Here is a 16474-nt window from a genome sequence, read left to right on the forward strand (position 1 = left end):
ACACACTATCAGGAATGTTCCTACTTCCCATATTATGTAACACTGATAATTAATTCGGCTGTGTAAATAAACATTAACAAACTAAAGAATCACTTAGAGATATGAAAATGTTGTAATGAATAATCATAGACATACTTTAGCATTAGTTGTATTTTTATTTTAGTAAATATATAAATATTTATTAGAATGAGCTTTATTTGCTTTCTAATTGTTAATATAATTATAGTATATATACAATTTTATAAAAAAGTTTAAAATTGGCAAAAAAAGTGAAAGTCTTGAGTAAAACTACTTGTAATTTACATGTTTTACCATCCAGGCGTTGTATTTGCTAAACGTCTCATACGTCTGAAATTAAAACAGACGTTAGAATTAACTGTTATCTTTCGCATGCAAATGTAGCATTACAATGCTTACCTCGTATTTCGATCTTGGTCACGTATTTTTTTCTCCATTTCCGCATCTGTTAATGTTTCTAAAAATGGAGCCCATTGATCAGCTTCTGAAGGAGGTCTGAAAGGTACTTCTACAGTAGGTAAAGGAGCTTCAGAAAATGCGTACGTCCTTTGGTGCCACGATAATTGTCCTCGAACACTGAGGAAAAGATTTATTTTTATTTAGCCGAACGACATTAATTTCTTTCAAGATGTATAAATATGTATTATAAATACAGACCTGTATGCAATGGCAGTAACAAATTCTCCACCAAGTCCTAATTCTGCGCAAAGTTTCATCGCAAATTTTTCAGGATTGTTTTCTTTTTCGGACATATCCCATTCTACTTGATCTACTAAAGATGTATTGCCTACGTGTATATTTAACTTAATTATTACTCGCTGATCACACTGATCTTCAAGAATTGTTTCCTGGGGGAAAGCTTCTATTTGCTGTCTTATTGCCTGTGCAATAGCTGGTACAAAAGTGAGAGGATTTAAATCTAAATCATCGCATAACACTTCCGCAAATTGTTCCGGTGTTATAAGGCTCTCTAGAAAAAAATATGATCTCTTAACATGTGCATTCGAAATATTACTATAGATATATTTTAGTATTAACATTAGATAATGTAAATAAATATACCATTTTTATTCCACGTAAATGTGTCTCTTAATTTTTGACCTTCAATTTCCATATCTAAACGAATAGGAACTAACATTTCTTGTTGGGCTGCATTTTCTAGGTTTGCTGATGGATCTGTATCATCGAAACTGAAAAATAATTTTTATTTATGAAAACACCATATTATTTAAAGTGTTGTTAATATAAAGCATTAATTACAAAATATGCAGATCTACAACACTTACCATAAGGGAAATGTTCTAACTTTCTTATTGTGTACTCTATTACGATTAATTGGAGTGGCTTGAGGCACAGCATCCAAGTGTGAACTGTTTGGTAAACTAGGCACCCATGGCATTGATTTCTTTGACTTTCCTTCTCTAGGAGCTGGTGGTTCTGTTGAATGTACTGATACTGCTTTGTACTTATCATCATTACCTTCAATAATGTCTTCAACTTCACTGGCTCTTAAGAGAGACACACTGGACGCAAGTACATGCTGACTTAGACCAAGTTCGACCAGTTTTTTTCGTTCATCATTCGTGATGGATCTTCTGAACATTCCTGGGTATCGTTTATACAATGACCCACGAAACAGGCGCAAATAATTGCCAACTTCTGATCCGATACAGTAATATTCTCCATTTTCTTCAACTTGAAAACTTATTGGTTTATCACCGTACGTACGTAAAGCCATGTTTTTATGTTCTACGAAAGCACACAATGTCAAATTAAATATATCAAACAGAATATGAGAAACTAATTTATGTATAAAATGTCATATTATAACAAAAATAAAATGCTACATTATAAAAAAAAAGATACAAAATGAAAATGTTTGAGCTTGAAGTACAATGTATGAATAGTTTTAACCTTATTTGACGGATACAGAGTTTAAATGGACCTGTGTTTATAAAGAGTCAATGTTGACAGCCCTTTGGTGCTACTGGACCAACTGTAGCTAGATAATATATTTACATTAATAATGATAAACAATACGAAAAATTTGTAAAACACATTTTTAACATATACAAAATAAATGAAACAAGTATTTTATGCGTCGATTATAATAAAAGTAAAGAAATATTTTATACATCCTATAAATACATTAATGAATATTTAATCATCAAATAATAATACTATTCTTCCAATTCAATATTCTACAAAAGTCTCATTTTCAATCATAAAAATACTAACTTTTCCGTGTTCGAATGAAACCTGCATTCGCCGCTTGGTAAAATACATTCTGCAAGGATTATTATTGGCATAGATGCAGTATAAAATATATTATGTTTTACTTCAAACACTGTACACTTATTTTTTCATTCCAACAAACAATATTATAATAAATCTACTTACCCTTCTACTGAATATTTATAAAAGGCTAACTTACCACTAAATCGAAATAACCAATTGTTTGAATATTTTGATTATTGTTTAGTTGGTGTTCATTAGATACAATACATACCGAAGACTATACGAGTGGGGGGCCTCGACACTACAACAAATTTTTGGGACACTTTTTTTGACTGCCACCTACGCTAGTTGCAAGCTTGAACGAACTAAAATTCAAAATGGCGATTTAAGAGCGGCAATTTGAATTGCGGATGGATGGAATGTATCAAACATGTATTAAACACATCTTTTTCAAAAATAATTATGTATACCATCATAAAAATTGAAAAGGCAAATAATGGTGTACATAGCCTAATTTCAAGAACAATTTACTTAATACACTGTGACACTTGGGAAAGGAAAATAAACAAAGCTAAACATTAATATGAGAAAAAAGTCTTTTATATTATATTTTATGGTGATATACAGTAAAGAATCTATATCCAATGAATTATATACGTACAAGTGTTTATTAAATTGATTTCGATGTCCTGCTACATTGTAGATGATAGGATAGATCAATAAAAAGAAACTAAAACAAAAATAGATATATTATAATTATTATTATAAAGATATAAGACGGTATGGAAAATAAAAATAGGTGTGGCTTACTGCTTATGTCCAATACATATGTAGATCTTTGCATTGGTACATAATCTATCCCAGTCCATCAAATGCATATCCGGACCGGCAGTCGTATTGAATTTTAGTTCGTACAGTTTGAAACTACAGACCATACATATCCGTTTTTATAGAAAACTATATATTATTTTGCGCATAAAATCATTAAATAAAGTACGTGAAATATTTCTGTACAAGTTATAACAGTTAGTTAGTTAATATACAAGTTAGATAATTATTAAATACTGAAACGAAGTAATTCGTATTTTGTGGCTTAGATTGAAATTGTACTTTCACCCTAGGTATCTCTATTAGGAATTCCCTATGTATTCTGGCGTAAACGCATTCTATTGGACGCAGGCCCATGATTGGATGTAAGAAAACGCAACATACATAACATACACTCATATATAGATTAACATGAGCTGGATCGGCGGATGTATATGTATAGATGAAGTGTTTCAAGTGTGTTTAGTCTTTAGTCTTTAGTCCATGGTTGAGGGGCGTTTTGCTTCAGGAGCTGTCAATGTTCTGTCAACCAATAATTTTTTACAATTGTTCATTCTTTCATTCTAACGGGTTACCTGCAATCGAGGTACTTGCAAATTATGTTACTATCTTGTCCTTTCGACGCCAGTAAATTTTAAAAAGTGAGAAACTGACTTTTACATTCAGTGTGTAAAAAGTGTACGCATATTGGCTTTTTTTGATTATAGATCCCCATTATATTACATTCTAATCGTCCTTATTTTTATTACACATAAGATCATCGAAGGTATTTTTATTGATTATTACAATACGGTAATTTATTCTGATATTTCACAATCCGGCTAGAGTTAGTAGAATGATACTATATATGTTGAACATTGATCCAATCATGGTTTGCTATATTGAAACCTTATTTAATTTTGCTACACTCTTGCAATCACAATATGTACTTCTCCCTTTTTCAGATTGCACACTTGATCTCTTGCATTACGAATTTCTAAAATAATTCAAAATGACAGATTCAAAGTATTTTACCACTACAAAAAAGGGTGAAATATTTGAACTTAAGTCAGAATTAAATAATGAGAAGAAGGAGAAAAAGAAGGAAGCCGTGAAAAAGGTATCTTAATTTTTATTAATAAAATGTTTTAAGTAGTATACGCTAAACACGAAGTAACAATTTAATCATTTATAATTGGTTTCAATATATTCATTCTTATACAAGTACTTCATTAACATTTAATAAACAGTCTCATGCAGCTAAAAGGTAATATACTTTGCTAGATGAGGTAAGCCATAGAAACGATATTGTATGTTTCTTCCTAATATCTTTTTAATTCGTATGTCTGAGCTCAAATATAGCTAATTTAATTGCAATATTGTCATTACCGATTTAAGTTTAAAAACGTCAAATCTACAAATTTATTTCATACTATGCAAATGAAAAGATGATTAGAAACCATTTATTAAAATTGATAATTCAAGATATCTATGTTTATTTACTATATATGTTTTATAAATTTTTTATGTAACTCATTTTATTGATATTAAATATTTTTATTTAGAATATTCATATTTAATAGTTATTGTTCTCGTTATAATCATTATTGCTACTATAATTGTAATCTTTTTGTGTTTGACAAAGTGAATCCATCAGTTATTAATAAATTTTGGGTAATATTAATTGTGTTTAGGTGATCGCTTCCATGACCGTGGGTAAAGATGTATCAGCGCTCTTCCCGGATGTAGTCAACTGTATGCAGACGGACAATTTGGAGCTCAAAAAGTTGGTGTATTTGTACCTGATGAATTATGCCAAAAGTCAACCAGACATGGCCATCATGGCAGTCAACACATTTGTTAAGGTAATGTAACATAGAAGCTCAATAAATGCTTATCATGTTTTATTAATGCACTTTTACCCTCTATATATTTTAATAACACTTGGATGATGTTGAGAATCTCTGTCTGCAAGGAGGCAAGCTGGAAAAGAGTTTTCGTAGAAATTTCCTTAAGTTACATGTTTCTTTTTATTTTTTTTAAATAAATTTCATATTAATTTTACAGCCTGCCTCACATCATGTACAGACCGTGCTTTGCAAATTACATCAGTTTGCACAGAGCTGTCTGCGTTCTGAGACGGAATGTACCTTTTGTTCTCTCTAAACGAACTGCTTATTTTTCAAAGGGCACGAGACTGGAATTTGGCTAAATGAAGTATAATTCATGTTATTCCGTATTTAATATTATGAAATAATTTATTTATACTTTTTGTTGATATGTCATCGTTTTGTTGTGTTACTATCACCAAATTCCAGTATCTCTTTTTAGTTTAATTCAGCATCAGAAATAGGAATGGAATTATGACAGCTGTAACATTTAGCAGAATAATTAAGGAAGTGTGTAAAGAACTCAATGATATATGTGTTAGTACCTTAATATTAATGCACTAGTATATTTTGGGCTACTTCTAAAACTGGAGCATGAAACTTTTTCTACAAGTTATAGAAACGTTACATACCTACAATTAAAAAGCTTGTAGAAAATATGTACAATAACGATGCAGTTATCTGTGCTGAAAATAAAGGTATAATTGGTTCTCAACAAAATATGTTTGAAAGAGCCTCGGCGGTAGAAAAGATTTATTCCTTAATCATAGTGTCTAATGTGTGAACAGCATGAACAAACCAATTCCTTAAATGTTCATTTCATATATGTATGACTGCATTATACAATAAATTGCTGCTTGTACGCAGTGCATATTTACACTATTTGCACGCAAAGTGTTTTATTTTTCTCAGAACTTTAATGTTAATTAATAAGTGTAATCAATGTTCAAATTAATATTTCTCAATGCAATTATCATAAACATATAGATGTACATTTTTTTAATGTTTAAATAGACAACATGTAACATACTTTTATGTGCATGATACTAAATTTAATGTGAAACTTGCAACTTAATTTTCATTTGTAAATTATCATGAGGAACAAAACGAATATAAATTGAGAAATTAAAAAGGAAAATCTCGTGCTCTTTAAAAAATAATCAGTTCTGCATCACATAACATTAAATGGTTGATAAGTATAATATTTAATCATTAATCAAAATGGTGACGGTGACCAATTTGACCTTTTTCGTTCTGACACGCAAAAGGAGCAAGCGACATCTCCGATGATAAAGGTACCATACCACTTTCTACTTCGTTAAAATTCATGGGTTGAGATACATAGCCACTGCTGTGACTAGACTTGAATCCCTGGCTTGCCCGATTTTTGCGCAGGATTGCGAGGACCCAAATCCACTGATTCGCGCGTTAGCAGTTCGCACAATGGGATGTATACGCGTGGACAAGATTACAGAGTACCTCTGTGAACCACTGCGAAAATGCCTGAAGGATGAGGATCCATATGTCCGTAAAACCGCAGCTGTATGTGTGGCCAAGCTTTATGATATTAATGCAGCTTTAGTCGAGGATCAAGGGTTTTTGGATCAGTTAAAAGATCTCCTCTCAGACAGCAATCCCATGGTAAATACAAATATCTTAAATCTTCGTGTCAGCCACATGATAATGTGAAACATAGGCTTATCCTTTTTTTTTTTAATTGCATTAGGTTGTTGCAAACGCAGTAGCTGCTCTTTCTGAAATCAATGAAGCGAGTCCAAGTGGCCAGCCTTTAGTTGAAATGAATGCACAGACCATTAACAAATTATTGACAGCTCTTAATGAATGTACAGAATGGGGACAGGTTTTCATTTTGGATTCACTAGCAAATTATTCACCAAAAGATGAGCGAGAAGCGCAAAGTATCTGCGAACGAATTACTCCACGATTAGCTCATGCTAATGCTGCGGTTGTCCTATCCGCTGTTAAGGTTGTGTATCGAATATAACTTCGTTTTTTACGTAATCTTGTATAACTTTGGCCATACATTTAAAAATTAAATCTTTTCATATTCAGGTATTAATGAAATTGATGGAAATGCTGCAATCAGAATCTGACTTTGTTGGCACCTTAACTAAGAAATTAGCGCCACCGCTTGTAACTTTACTTAGCTCTGAACCGGAAGTTCAATACGTAGCATTAAGAAATATAAATCTTATTGTACAAAAACGCCCAGACATTTTGAAGCACGAAATGAAGGTATTTTTCGTCAAATACAACGACCCAATTTACGTGAAACTTGAGAAGTTGGATATCATGATTCGCTTAGCATCTCAAGCTAATATAGCGCAGGTTTTATCTGAATTGAAGGAGTATGCTACCGAAGTTGACGTAGACTTTGTACGTAAAGCAGTGAGAGCTATCGGTCGTTGCGCGATTAAAGTTGAACCTTCTGCTGAACGATGCGTTGCAACGCTACTCGATTTAATCCAGACGAAAGTAAATTACGTCGTTCAAGAAGCAATTGTTGTTATAAAAGACATCTTTCGAAAATACCCAAATAAATATGAAAGTATTATATCAACTCTTTGTGAAAATTTGGACACGTTAGATGAACCAGAGGCACGTGCTTCTATGATATGGATCATTGGGGAATACGCAGATCGAATTGACAATGCAGATGAACTTCTTGATAGCTTCTTAGAAGGATTTCACGACGAAAATACACAAGTACAGTTGCAGTTACTTACAGCAATTGTTAAACTGTTTCTTAAGAAACCTACGGGTACCCAAGAATTGGTTCAACAAGTTCTTAGTTTAGCAACACAAGATTCTGATAATCCAGATTTAAGAGACCGAGGATTTATCTATTGGCGGTTACTTAGTACTGATCCAGCAGCTGCCAAGGAAGTTGTGCTTGCTGAGAAACCATTAATTTCGGAAGAAACAGATCTATTAGAACCAACATTGTTAGATGAGTTAATATGCCATATCTCAAGCTTGGCATCAGTATATCATAAACCACCTACTGCTTTCGTTGAGGGCAGATCAGCTGGAGCTAGAAAATCATTACCAGCTAGAAGTAATTCGAACGAAGAATCAGCACAACATGCAACACAGCTTCATGCTCAAGTTATTCCTGCTCAGGATTCTTTAATAGGTGATCTGCTTAGTATGGATATTGGTAAGTATTTATGAATTATTTCATCGATGTTTTAATTGATTTCATAAACTATATCTTATATTATCTTTTATAGGTGGACCATCCGTAGCTAGCTCAACGCCAACTCCTCAAACAGGTTTGGACTTATTAGGAGGCGTTTTAGATGGTATATTGGGTGCTACTGAAACAACAAATAATGCCCCCGTTGTGTCTCAGAGTACTACCGGGCTTCTTGGTGACATATTTGGTTTTAATCAAGGACCTACTTCCTACACCTTACCTAAAGTTTATTGGTTACCTGCAGAAAAAGGCAAAGGACTTGACATATGGGGAACATTCTCAAGAAAGTAAGTAGAATCAAACTGGTTTTTCTCCCCAGACTCGAATATAAACCTCATTATAAACTACATAAATTAAGATATCTACAAAATAATATATCTTTTCAAACAGGAATGGACAGATTAGTATGGACATGACATTTACAAATAAAGCAATGCAACCAATGGGAGGTTTTGCAATTCAATTGAATAAGAATAGTTTTGGTTTAACACCTGCCGCACCGCTTCAAGTGCCAAGTCCTTTAAATCCTGGGGCTAGCGTAGAAACGAACATAATCTTATCTACAGCTGGTGCAGTGCAACGTATGGAACCATTGAATAATCTTCAAGTTGCAATAAAAAATAATATCGATATATTTTATTTTGCTTGTATTGTACCTATGAATGCATATTTCACGGAAGATGGACAATTAGATAAAAGAGTATTCCTTAGTACTTGGAAAGATATACCAGCCCAAAATGAGGTATTTATTATTGCTTTATTAAGATTACAATTAAATTTATTATCAAGCATCATATAATATAATTTATAAAATTCATACAGGTTCAGTATACATTAAAGGGGGTAATGTTGACAGCAGATCAAGTTGTCCAAAAAATGCAACAGAATAATGTATTTACAATAGCCAAGAGAAATGTAGAAGGTCAAGATATGTTGTATCAATCACTTAAATTGACAAACAATGTTTGGGTATTAAATGAATTGAAAATTCAGCCAGGAAATCCTGATGTTACTGTAAGCTTGAATTTAAATTCAATGTCTATTGTTATTTTCCAAATGTTCTTAATTATTTTTCTTTGTTGCAGTTATCTCTGAAGTCACGTTCTGTGGAAGTTGCAGCAGGCATATTCCAAGCATATAATGCAATTTTGCATGCATAAGTAGCAAAATCAAGTCGTTTCAAATTAAATTTATTCAAATTATCACATTTCACAATCATAATGTCTGATAATTTGTTTAACGTAAAAATTATGTATTGTGCATATTATTTATCTCATTGAAAGTTACCCAAACCATTTGTTTATATATTATCATAAACAAACAAATTTAAGATATTGTTAAATTTATCATAGAAAACCTGAATGTAAAATTGAAATAAAGACAAAATACGTTGATGTTATTTGTACATTTATTATGTATTTAAAAGTATAAAAATGTCATTTTTTAATTTTGTAACATAGAAATCAAAATTATTGCATGACCTTACACAAGATCATGCAATAGTTACAAAGACAGGATACAATATAGTAGAAAACAATAAATATTCAGTAGTTGTGTTTATTCCTTGAATATAAAGAGAAATGTATACATTATGTTGTCTTAACCATTGTTACATTAGCACTGGACCTTTCTTCTGAAGGAACATCCTTCAGTTAATCGTGCTTTGCCACCTGTAGATCTGCACAGTATCGTGCGACAACCGTCACATTCCACAGATATCTGTGCATGTGAGAATATCGTTTTGATGGCATAACATCCAGGGCATTTGACATCCATAAAATAGCTGTTTGGTTTTTGCACAAGTCTCTTCAACTTGTGTTTCTTCTTTTCTTCTGCCGGACTTGGATGCAGGAAATCTTTAGCAAGAGGCATTCTATGGAAATTAACAAAACAATATTTATTTAAGTATTCAGTTTTAGAAGTACATTTGACTTCCAGTAAGAGAAAGAAAGAAAGAGAGAGAGAGACAGGAAATAATGATCACTGTGCGTTAACATATGAATACAGTCAACTACTCCATATTATTATGTCAATTTAAGGAAATTACATACAAATTAAATTACTTGTTATAGTCGAGAAAAAAATTAGGAATGTAATAAATGGCAAGTAATATAATCCAAAAAAAAGCTACTGTGTAAAAGCATTACAAGTGAGAGAATGAAAATACAATATATGTAGAACATTTGAGATTTGTTTACAATTGGAACAGTTTTGCATATTATATTATAATTCGTACAAAAAATAATATAATATCGCAATAATATAATATAAACATTATTTCCTGTATTATTCATTCGGAAGTAATATAGTATAATAGACACTACGCATCTGCAAGCCGTATGAGAATATATGCAAATATAAAAAAACTCAAGAGAGATAAATATATTTTTTCATTACGCCCGTAAGCATTGTACATTAATGTAAAATTGTACGAGTTTACTTACGTGAATATGTTCTTATTTAGCTTAAAACTCAGCAATTACACTTTTAACCACGTGCTCCTATAACAACGTTATGAACTGAAAAGGACAGGTTCAGACAAATTTTTTACCAACAAAATCCCTACTAGTAAAATCACTGTAGGCAACTTATTAAAATTATATTACTAAACTAATAACACAATTTATAGTGAGAAAATCTGCATTACCATTGGTGGTATACACCTTTGGTATGTAATATTATACAAGTCTCATTTATGTATTTGTTGTATGTCCTTCTACCGTATTAACATAACTTTATATAATTATTAAACACTTAAAGCATATATGTGTACCTAGAGGCAGCATTTACTAATGCTGAATATGTAGCCAGTTTGTAGAAAGAGATAGATAAGAATTCAGTACAAACTGTCTCATTCTAAACCAGGACCGAACAATGTATTTTTAGAACCCTGTTCCTACATTCGTCACGGGAAACTTTTCAAACGGAATATTTTTCTTCAAACTGGTCTAAATGATTTATGTAAACAGTCTTATCCCCAAAATTTTAATGCGTGTCCATCTCCGCGCAGAAAACAAAGCATTGTTGGCCATTGTTTAGTATCCCGCAGTTCCTTCTACGAGTCGGTGGACCAGGCGTATTAAATCAAGAATAATTATTATCATCCATAATTACTATTGAATTATTAGTGATCGGTGTTTAATGATAGTGCAGTGAAAGTAAATGTTAGAATAGCCTGCACGGAGCATCCTTATATTCGTCACTATCGTATTGAAATTAAGCTGTGCCGTTTTTCGTACCTTGTTTGAGGTTAATGGACTATCTTCCGAGCATGTCGAGAATTTACAACTAAATGAATGAGTTGATAATATTTCTATTTTGTTAATAATATTTCTGAGATTTTTAAAAGAAAAAAATCAATAGAAAAAAGAGAAATTAATAAAAAAATTCTAAAAATTCACTCCTTGTTTATTTTTTCGAAGGCGGCTCAAAGTCTGAGCGTAGCCCCCTCCTTCCGTCGTGTCCTGGAGCGGAGCAGTGTTCAGCTTACTGGCCGGACCTCGTTGCAGCACATTGGAAATTCGCGCGCTCACGTCTGATTGGCTACGGTTTTTTATTAATAACTCGTAAACAAATCCGCATTTCAAACATATTGCATTTTCGCTAAGGAAATAGTTACAACAAATGACCTCGGAATACCTCATTTCCCGGAGTTACAATAATTTTAATGCACTCTGTATTGATATGTCAAAGTTACAAACAACATGCATCTGAGGTTTGCACTTGAAGCCTGATGACATGTAATCCATTTTTAATGGCCATCTTATTATGTTACAGTGAATTATCTTCTATGATTCATTTTTGTATTACTGAACTACTGTACATACGCTATGTCTCGTAATATATGGTTTAAGGGTTGAGTACGTATGTACATAGAGTGTGTATTACGCGAGAGACTGAGACAATGAATTCTGTACGCGTTTCTGTTGGCGAACTTTATCCTCGATAGCTTTCAAATGAAGACGAAATCACAATTTTCGCACTCGTAGATTCCACAATGAATCATCTCTAAAAATGTTCTTTTATCTATAAATCAAACACCACAAGAAGCAAAGAGTATAAAATCCTGCGCGATAAACAAGTCATTGTAATTTATGATAAAAATTATTAGTTAAACTGATTATAGATAAATCATATGTATAATGCTATCTTCATTAATAACATGATATTAATCTTCTAATCTCAGTCATTACGTAATCTCAGTATTTGTATTAGATTTGTTATCGCCGTCACCTCCCCGCAATTCCATACATGATTCAGAAAACACACAGATAAACTGAAATAAAATCTGTGTTAAATATTATATATAATTATATATTGATTGTTCTAAATGTTCTAGATTGAGATGTACATTACTAAATTTAAAATAGACAAGTTTCCAGATCATATATTGTGTGTTTGAAATTACTAAAATCAAACTTCGTGATATTTTTAATAAAAATTACATAACTTTGCGAAATTGTATTTATGTATCTGATGTTAAACTAATTTTGAGTTCTACTTTTAAAATTATTGTATATTAAATTTTTAAAGCAAAGTATGACAAGACATATTAAATACATGTAGAAATAGAAATACCAATCTTGAACTAAAATTAGAAAAAGTAATACTTCTTTCTGCATAAAAAAATCAGTCTCATTTACTACATAGTTGATAGAAGAGCGTATGTCGTTATCTCGTTGAGCAAGAATTGGTATTGTGCATTTTACTGTGATTTCTCGTAACTCAAACAAGTCATACATACACATACATACTGTTAGTCAACAAAAATCAATGTGAACGCAACGTTGGTAAAGCCATGAAAATGTATTCGATTTGTACCGACTCGTAAAGTGTTTCTCGTGTTATTTGCGTGAATTTACCAATTGTTACAGGCAATGGGTAAAGAACTAGGTATTTTAAACAATATATCCTAAGATTTTTCTACAGAAGAGCTTCCGAAGAAAAAGGTATATCAAATATTGACACATCATCTTAAGCTAATACGATTGAAAGATACACAATGTAATTGTCCCGTAATTGAGAATTTATTTAATATTTGGGGCAAATACGTCGATATCGTTCACTCTAATAAATCGTGAGACCTGTCAAAAGCATTATGTAATTTTTGACTTGCATATGGATACGATTAGGTTATCTTCATTTTCATATTTGCATTGTATTCAAAACCAAGCCATACCAACAAACATTTATTTTAGAAGTCATTTAAGACTCCAATATAATCATATTTATTTTTATTATTTTACTCGGAATTTATTAAAATTTATTTTATTCAATTATTGTACATATTATTGAAAAGAGGTATTTACTAGAAAATTTTTCCAAAGGTTTATTTTATTTTCATTCAATAAAAATGACACCTATGCTACGATTATAAATAAATGTATTTTAGTTTCAATACTAGCATATCAATATTGTAATAGTTTTATTTCAAACTGATTATTTAATTATTCATATTTTGATTGCAATCATATATTATCGATGAATTTTGCAAAACCCCAAATATTTATTTTTAATATTTAACAAGTGGCTGTTACTTATTAAATTAATGATGTATTTTATATTTTTCAGGAATAATGTTGAACAGTATACTGAAGCACATTTTACACTGTTTTCTACTATGCATTGTTATAATTACTTTCGAATTAGTTTCTGGTGGAGTTTGCTGGAACAGTGATAGATATGTAGACTTAGACCCGTGGGTTCAGTATGGATTCGTTGGTGCACTTACATTATATCTGCTGCGAACACTTACATTTCTTTCATTCCCTCAAGTTTTATTTAATTTTATTGGATTGACAATTTATAACGCATTCCCAGATAAAGTTATCCTAAATGGTTCACCATTACTTGCACCATTCATTTGCATTAGAGTGGTAACACGAGGAGATTATCCTCAATTAGTGCAAGAAAATGTAATGAGAAATTTAAATAAATGTATAGAAACTGGTGTAGAAAACTTTCAAATTGAGGTAGTAACTGATAAACCAATTGGGTTATCCCATCATCAAAGAATTAGAGAAGTGGTTGTTCCACCGAATTATTGCACAAGTAGTGGCGCTTTATTTAAAGCACGAGCTTTGCAATATTGTTTAGAAAAGTCAGTAAATGAATTAGCAGATAATGATTGGATTGTGCATCTTGATGAAGAAACCATTATGACTGAAAATTCTCTTCGTGGGATATTAAATTTTGTATTGGATGGAAAACATCAGTTTGGACAAGGATTAATTACATATGCAAATGAAGATGTTGTTAACTGGATTACTACATTAGCAGATAGCTTTAGAGTAGCAGACGATATGGGAAAATTGAGGCTACAATTCACAATGTTTCATAAACCATTCTTCAGTATGAAAGGCTCCTATGTTGTTACTCAGGTATACATTACATGTTACAAATAAACTTAAATGTCACATAAACTGTTAAATAAATACTCCACCTAACAAAGGAGAACTGAAAAACATGCTACTATTGTAGATGAGTGCAGAAAGGCAAGTTTCTTTTAACAATGGATTGGATGGATCCGTTGCAGAGGACTGTTTTTTTGCAATGAAAGCATTTACACAAGGTTACACGTTTAATTTTGTGGATGGTGAAATGTGGGAAAAATCGCCGTTCACGTTATGGGACTTTGTGCAGCAAAGAAAACGGTGGCTACAAGGTATATTGCTTGTTGTACATTCCAAGGCTATTCCATTAAATAAAAAATTACTATTAGGCATATCCTGTTACTCATGGGTGACAATGCCTTTGTCTACTTCAAATGTCATATTAGCTGGACTCTGTCCTATTACTTGTCCAGCAATCATAAATTTTCTATGTGCCTTTATTGGTGCAGTGAATATTTACATGTACATTTTTGGTGTAGTTAAATCATTTTCTTTACATAGATTCGGCCTTGCTCGATTTGTATTATGCATATGTGGGGCATTATCAACTATTCCTTTCAATATAATCATTGAAAATATTGCTGTTATATGGGGTTTATTTGGGAAGAAACATAAATTTTATGTTGTTAAAAAGCAGTTAAAATTGAGAGTATAAATGTTAGTATTTTAAAATATTTATTATAGAATTATAAAATATGCATATACATATATCTATATATGTATAAATATGATTATTCAAATTATTAAGACGTTGATTCCTATGGAGTTAATTAATTTTTAGTATCAATGCATACTGATCTAACTTCATGACCTAGTATTAATATGTCAATGAATCTAGTAAATTATTTAAAGATATTTAAATAGACGAATTGTAAAACAATTCAAAATTCTTCAAAATTTTATAAGTTTTTTACTATAGTTCTTGACTCGTACATACTCATATGTATAAAAAATATTAATGTGTAAGAAAATTATACTGTACAAAAATTATAAACTATTCTAGGGAAGAAGTTTGATCACATTTTTTATGTACGGCTTAATTTAATAAAATAAATATTATTTATCCAAATTGATTGATACTTTTCGAAAAATAAAAGAGTTTAAAACGATGTTGTTATAAGCGAGCCTAAACAATTTCCTTTTTAAAAACGTAGCATATTTGATTAATAGCGTTATGGTAGTAAAAATGTTTGAAATGGATAATTTGGAGTGTATAAACATGCTATAAATCTTATAATTGGCTTACAATTTGCATTCAGGTACGGTTTTCTGACTAGTATTAATGTGCTGTATTATGTTTGCATAAATCTGTATATTTAAATCTGTCTATTTTATGGTTTATACGAAGGTATTATTAACTTAATTAGTATTTATACGTATAAATACATTATAATTATATACAGTAATTATGTACATATTGCTTGAATAGCAAATGCTATAATATACAAATTTTTTTACTATCTTATTTTTAAAATTACAACATATACTTTATACACATAAAATAAGATTTGATTAATAAAATGTATATAATTTAGTAAAACGTTTGGGTAATTGTTAAAACAAAACGTTTCTTTATAATATTTAACAGTGAGAGTGGTATAGGTATAAGTTTTTTAAGTTAGCCACAAAAATACGTTCAACGTTTACTTCCATTAATATTTTTTTATTACAATCTCGATATAATGTAGGTTACTATATTCTAATTAATTTAATTTCATAAAAAGTTTATGGTGATGTACATATTTGTATTTATTTTGAATTAACGAAACAAGTGCAAATACTTCATAGATTTGTAATATTACGAATGATGATATAATAAAAATATGCTAAAAGAAATAGTTCGTAACTTATTTCCTAATATATCGCGTAGTTTAACATTTTTATTTTAAATTGAAAATGTATCGATGAAA

At 30.9% G+C, this 16474-nt stretch overlaps 4 protein-coding genes across 14 annotated transcripts; 2 read left to right on the top strand and 2 right to left on the bottom strand.

Moving 5' to 3' along the window:
- Positions 1-119: 119 nt before the first annotated feature.
- Snr1 (SWI/SNF related, matrix associated, actin dependent regulator of chromatin, subfamily b, member 1) lies at positions 120-2585 on the bottom strand. Of its 10 annotated transcripts, none has more exons than XM_078185869.1 (7): positions 2453-2581; positions 1964-2020; positions 1305-1767; positions 1081-1208; positions 676-988; positions 418-594; positions 123-348 (listed from the first exon to the last, which is right to left on the bottom strand). In XM_078185869.1, exons 3-7 carry the CDS (start codon positions 1754-1756, stop codon positions 309-311), a joined length of 1110 nt encoding a protein of 369 aa, XP_078041995.1. In that variant the 5' UTR covers positions 1757-1767; positions 1964-2020; positions 2453-2581; the 3' UTR covers positions 123-308. The 10 variants fall into 10 exon arrangements, with proteins under 10 accessions (XP_078041998.1, XP_078041995.1, XP_078041992.1 ...); XM_078185866.1 differs by having other exon boundaries at positions 1933-2020; XM_078185864.1 differs by having other exon boundaries at positions 1933-2020; positions 2257-2572.
- Positions 2586-3548: 963 nt separating this feature from the next.
- Positions 3549-9572, top strand: Ap-1-2beta (adaptor protein complex 1/2, beta subunit). 2 transcript variants are annotated; one of them, XM_078185620.1, is made up of 11 exons: positions 3549-3670; positions 4029-4183; positions 4758-4928; positions 6221-6247; positions 6348-6593; positions 6679-6939; positions 7026-8133; positions 8207-8459; positions 8563-8914; positions 8995-9186; positions 9258-9572. In XM_078185620.1, exons 2-11 carry the CDS (start codon positions 4076-4078, stop codon positions 9330-9332), a joined length of 2793 nt encoding a protein of 930 aa, XP_078041746.1. In that variant the 5' UTR covers positions 3549-3670; positions 4029-4075; the 3' UTR covers positions 9333-9572. The 2 variants fall into 2 exon arrangements, with proteins under 2 accessions (XP_078041746.1, XP_078041747.1); XM_078185621.1 differs by lacking the exon at positions 6221-6247.
- A 141-nt stretch (positions 9573-9713) lies between these two features.
- On the bottom strand, positions 9714-10746 carry Rps27 (ribosomal protein S27). The gene is made up of 2 exons (XM_078185622.1): positions 10617-10746; positions 9714-10045 (listed from the first exon to the last, which is right to left on the bottom strand). The coding sequence occupies exon 2, from the start codon at positions 10042-10044 to the stop codon at positions 9787-9789; it is 258 nt and encodes an 85-aa protein (XP_078041748.1). The 5' UTR covers position 10045; positions 10617-10746; the 3' UTR covers positions 9714-9786.
- Positions 10747-12857: 2111 nt separating this feature from the next.
- On the top strand, positions 12858-16385 carry Egh (beta-1,4-mannosyltransferase egh). Its single transcript, XM_078186711.1, has 3 exons — positions 12858-13121; positions 13744-14552; positions 14653-16385. Exons 2-3 carry the CDS (start codon positions 13749-13751, stop codon positions 15217-15219), a joined length of 1371 nt encoding a protein of 456 aa, XP_078042837.1. The 5' UTR covers positions 12858-13121; positions 13744-13748; the 3' UTR covers positions 15220-16385.
- Positions 16386-16474: the final 89 nt, after the last annotated feature.

This window comes from Augochlora pura, chromosome 7 (genome assembly GCF_028453695.1).
Source record: "Augochlora pura isolate Apur16 chromosome 7, APUR_v2.2.1, whole genome shotgun sequence".
Taxonomy (NCBI): Eukaryota; Metazoa; Arthropoda; class Insecta; order Hymenoptera; family Halictidae; genus Augochlora; species Augochlora pura.

Bases quoted from the DNA above. Each gene is read 5' to 3' on its own strand.
- Snr1 (XM_078185868.1), bottom strand. From the start codon at position 1,756: ATGGCTTTACGTACGTACGGTGATAAACCAATAAGTTTTCAAGTTGAA. The intron at 989-1,080 runs GTATATTTATTT...ATTTTTTTCTAG, and splicing joins ATTTACGTGGAATAAAAATG to AGAGCCTTATAACACCGGAA. The intron at 349-417 runs GTAAGCATTGTA...TTTTAATTTCAG, and splicing joins GACCAAGATCGAAATACGAG to ACGTATGAGACGTTTAGCAA.
- Ap-1-2beta (XM_078185620.1), top strand. From the start codon at position 4,076: ATGACAGATTCAAAGTATTTTACCACTACAAAAAAGGGTGAAATATTT. The intron at 4,184-4,757 runs GTATCTTAATTT...AATTGTGTTTAG, and splicing joins AGAAGGAAGCCGTGAAAAAG to GTGATCGCTTCCATGACCGT. The intron at 8,915-8,994 runs GTATTTATTATT...AAATTCATACAG, and splicing joins ATATACCAGCCCAAAATGAG to GTTCAGTATACATTAAAGGG.
- Rps27 (XM_078185622.1), bottom strand. From the start codon at position 10,044: ATGCCTCTTGCTAAAGATTTCCTGCATCCAAGTCCGGCAGAAGAAAAG.
- Egh (XM_078186711.1), top strand. From the start codon at position 13,749: ATGTTGAACAGTATACTGAAGCACATTTTACACTGTTTTCTACTATGC. The intron at 14,553-14,652 runs GTATACATTACA...CTACTATTGTAG, and splicing joins GCTCCTATGTTGTTACTCAG to ATGAGTGCAGAAAGGCAAGT.